This window comes from Triticum dicoccoides, chromosome 1A, assembly GCF_002162155.2.
Source record: "Triticum dicoccoides isolate Atlit2015 ecotype Zavitan chromosome 1A, WEW_v2.0, whole genome shotgun sequence".
In the NCBI taxonomy this organism is placed as follows: domain Eukaryota; kingdom Viridiplantae; phylum Streptophyta; class Magnoliopsida; order Poales; family Poaceae; genus Triticum; species Triticum dicoccoides.
Genome location: NC_041380.1, coordinates 60,507,901 through 60,511,452, shown reverse-complemented (window position 1 = coordinate 60,511,452; position 3,552 = coordinate 60,507,901). Strand labels below are relative to the sequence as shown.

The window sequence follows — 3,552 nt, the reverse complement described above, 5'->3', positions numbered from 1 at the left end:
GAGGAGGTTGACGGCATGGCTCGACGGCTCCCGGGTCACATTGCTCCACTCACCAGTTATTAATTGGGACATGGCGATGCGTGAGCGGTGTCGTGCTTCAAACCCGACTGTGGCGCGAGGAATTAGAAGCTGGAACTTTCTCCCACGCCGCGGTTGGTATATGAAGCGAGCTCCAAGTTGGCCTCCCCAACCCTCAAATATGGAGGCTACGAGGTCATTTATTTAGCAAGCTTCATAAACTATGCCGATCGACACCCATATGGTGAGACTGCTAGAGTGTCATTTTAGCACAAAGTCATTATATTAACAGTTATTATGTCGATCAGGGTCATACACGACTCTACTAGAGTCGCTCTTAATATTGACAGTTATTATGTCGATTGGGGTCGTACACGACTCTGCTAGAGTTGCTCTTGCTTCCCCCCTTTATGAAACGGTGACCATGTTGTTGCCCACCTCTACTCCTGGCCACACGCGCATAACTAGATTTGGGGTCGTCGTCCAACCCTTTTTGGACGACGACCCAATCATTGTTTCAGTATTATCCTAACTCCGATGATGTTTTTTCTTTGTTTGAGAAAAGCTTCGATGATGCTTTGAAAGAGAGACTCCTCCCATTCTCGCATTCTCGTGCGAGCCCATCAATACAAGCCCGGCCCACCATTTCCTCCACGAGTCAGAGCCAGCCGATCCGCCTCTCCTTCCGGAGTCCACCCGCACCCAACCCACCAACCCGCCGGGCTCTTGGATCCCCCCGCGGCGCCCCACCTTTTCCTCCGCCCTCGCCGCGCGGCGCGTGTCACGCCCAGCCGCCATGGCGATCGACCACGACTCCCCCTGCAAGGAGCTCCTCCCCAAGGACCGCCGCAGCTTGGTAAAACTCTACGCCATCCCCCATTTCTTGCCCGCTCCTTTCCCTCCTGTGCTCCGCGTTCTTGATTCCCCGTGCCCCACCTCCGGGAAAGAACGAAACCGTTTCTTGATCTGCCACCCTCCTCCTCCCTTTTCCGCGCGTTACTGCTGCATTGGGCCGATTGCTCGTGTCGAAAGCGCTAGGTCGATCCTGGGGGCAATGCAATGGCGATGGACGGAAGATCGATCTCGCCATCTCGGAAAGACGGGCGTTTTCCCCCTCTCCTTCAAAAACCCTCTCTTGCCCTCACCCACCCCTTCCAGGGGTTCGATTTTCGTTCTTGCGGTTTTTCATGCGTGGGTAGTGCCGCATTTGGTTGCGTTGGTTCGAAATGAACGGAATGAAATCCTGCCCGGGTGGTTAATCTGTTCGTAATTGCTCCTCCTTCGGCGGATTCCCACGGACGAACACGTTGCGTGCATGGCCATTCCCTGGTGATTCCCATTTTCAAGGAGGGCGATCTCTCTGACCGATCTTGCTGTTGTCGCCTGCAGGATGATGACGGCCCTGAGCCGGAGGAGGAGGACGAGAAGTCTGCGGAGGTGGAGGAGCAGGAGGACGAGGAGTCTGCGGAGGTGGAGGAGCAGGAGCAGGCGGCGTCCGCGAGCGGCGAGCGGTGGCCCCGGTGGCTGCGCCCCATGATGTCGGCGCGCTTCTACACGCCGTGCAAGACGCACCCCGACTCGCGCCGCGGCGGCGTGCGCGCCATGTTCTGCCTCGACTGCGCCGACGTCGCCGGCGCGCTCTGCTCGCTGTGCGCCGACCAGGGCCACCGCGGCCACCGCGTCATCCGGGTCCGCCGCTCCACCTACAGCAGCGTGCTCCTCGTGGCGGACGTCCGGGGCCTCCTGGACGTGGACGGCGTGCAGACCTACGTCATCAACGGCGCGCGCGTCGTCTTCCTCAGGGAGCGCGGCCCGCAGCTCAGGCACGCCCGCAGCGCCTCGAGCTTCGTCAACCAGTGCGGCTGCGGCCGCGGCCTGCTCGAGGCCTTCCGCTTCTGCTCGCTCAGCTGCAAGTTCCCCGGCTGCCGCCACGACGGCAACGCCTCCTCCCCCCCTTCCTCCCCGCCGCGCAATGCCGCCGACCGGACCTCGACGCCACCGCCGCCGCCGCAGCCTGCACACCGGCGCAAGGGCGTCCCGCACCGGGCGCCGTTCGGCAACCTCGCCGTCTGACTCCAGCCAGGGTTGCATTGCAGTGAAGTTTTGACAGGGAGAAGGGATTACTGAGTAGCCTTTGCCATCTTTAGGACTGAAAATCTTCTGCAGCTAAGTTATGCAGATGATCCTGCTCTGCAACTTCCGGTCTTCAACTTCTGGTAATTGTTCTTAACTTTTTGGTAATGTCCTGAGAATTTTTTTGGATGTCATGAGAAAGTAGTCTAATAGTATGACCAGCCAGGTAACAATGGAATAGTTTTGTGGTGACTTTTGAGTCTTGATTGCTGCTAGCTGCAGCTGATCTGTCTGTAAATATGGTTGCCGGCGGCAAGATGGGGGGATTGGGGATGGGAGCATGCTTGCTAATTGAATTCAGCTATATGCTTCCTGATTGTGTTTCATCGTGCAAATGTCCAGATGCTGTTGGTTGACATTGATGTCGCCATTTTTGCCAATTATGTTGCTAATATGAAATTTGAATCCTTTTGCTCTGATTATTACTTGTACTGATCATGCTTTGATCTAGTTCTTCCTTCAATCATGGGTTGAGTTAAATGAAACCGAGATACTTTGATATGAATTTGCATAGGTGGTATATTTGGTTTCTGAGTGCAAAAACACATGGGCATCTAATCTGCAATGCTCTGCTTCAGCAGCAGGACCTAAGATTTTTACGCTGCTTGCACACATTGGGAACACCGCGTGTTACTGAGATCATCTTCGTGTAATTTTCAACAAAAGAGCACACACGTGGAGATACATTGTTACTTGCGGCAATTTTGACTATTTTGACCTGTGGACGAAATCAATTCACAAAATGAACTGCCCGTGAAACTATTTCACAGCACTGACCCTTTTGTGTAGTGCCCGCCACGCAGGCGCCACACCCTACGGTGCAGCGCCCAGCTCGGGGGCGTTGCACGCCAGTCCACCGTGGCAGTCCTTGGGCCCGCACCCAGCAGTGCAGCGCCTCCTAGTTAGGCGCCGCACATGTAATGTGCAGCGCCTAGCGTTCGGGCGCTGCACTGTGACTTATCAAGCGGCTGGGCCCCCCTCCCCCACTCCCCCCACCCCACACACCCCAACCCGAGCTTTGCCCCCTCTCCCACTCTCTCCCCCTCTCAAATCCTCTCCCAAAACTTGCAAATTTGAAGAATTTGTCCGTGGATTTTGAAGTCATACCCTCCCTCAAGGTAATCTTCTTCGGTCCCTTGTTTTGATCCAAGTAATGCTAGTTTGGGAAACCCTAGTTTTGTTTGGATCTAGAGATTTGCATGGAGATGTGAGATCTTTGTTTGCCAATTTCCTATGATTAGGCTTTGTTAGTATGTTAGGGTTATTCTTATGGGTGTTCTTATGTTGGTGCTAGGGTTATGGTTAGGGTTATTGTTAGGGTTAGGGTTATGGTTAGGGTTAGGGTTATGGTTAGGGTTAGGGTTAGGGTTGTTGTTTGATATATATATATATATATATATT

At 54.4% G+C, this 3,552-nt stretch overlaps 1 protein-coding gene across 1 annotated transcript; it reads left to right on the top strand.

The window, feature by feature from the left end:
• Positions 1-749: 749 nt before the first annotated feature.
• LOC119364210 lies at positions 750-2,514 on the top strand. The gene is made up of 2 exons (XM_037629666.1): positions 750-874; positions 1,408-2,514. Exons 1-2 carry the CDS (start codon positions 815-817, stop codon positions 2,089-2,091), a joined length of 744 nt encoding a protein of 247 aa, XP_037485563.1. The 5' UTR covers positions 750-814; the 3' UTR covers positions 2,092-2,514.
• Positions 2,515-3,552: the final 1,038 nt, after the last annotated feature.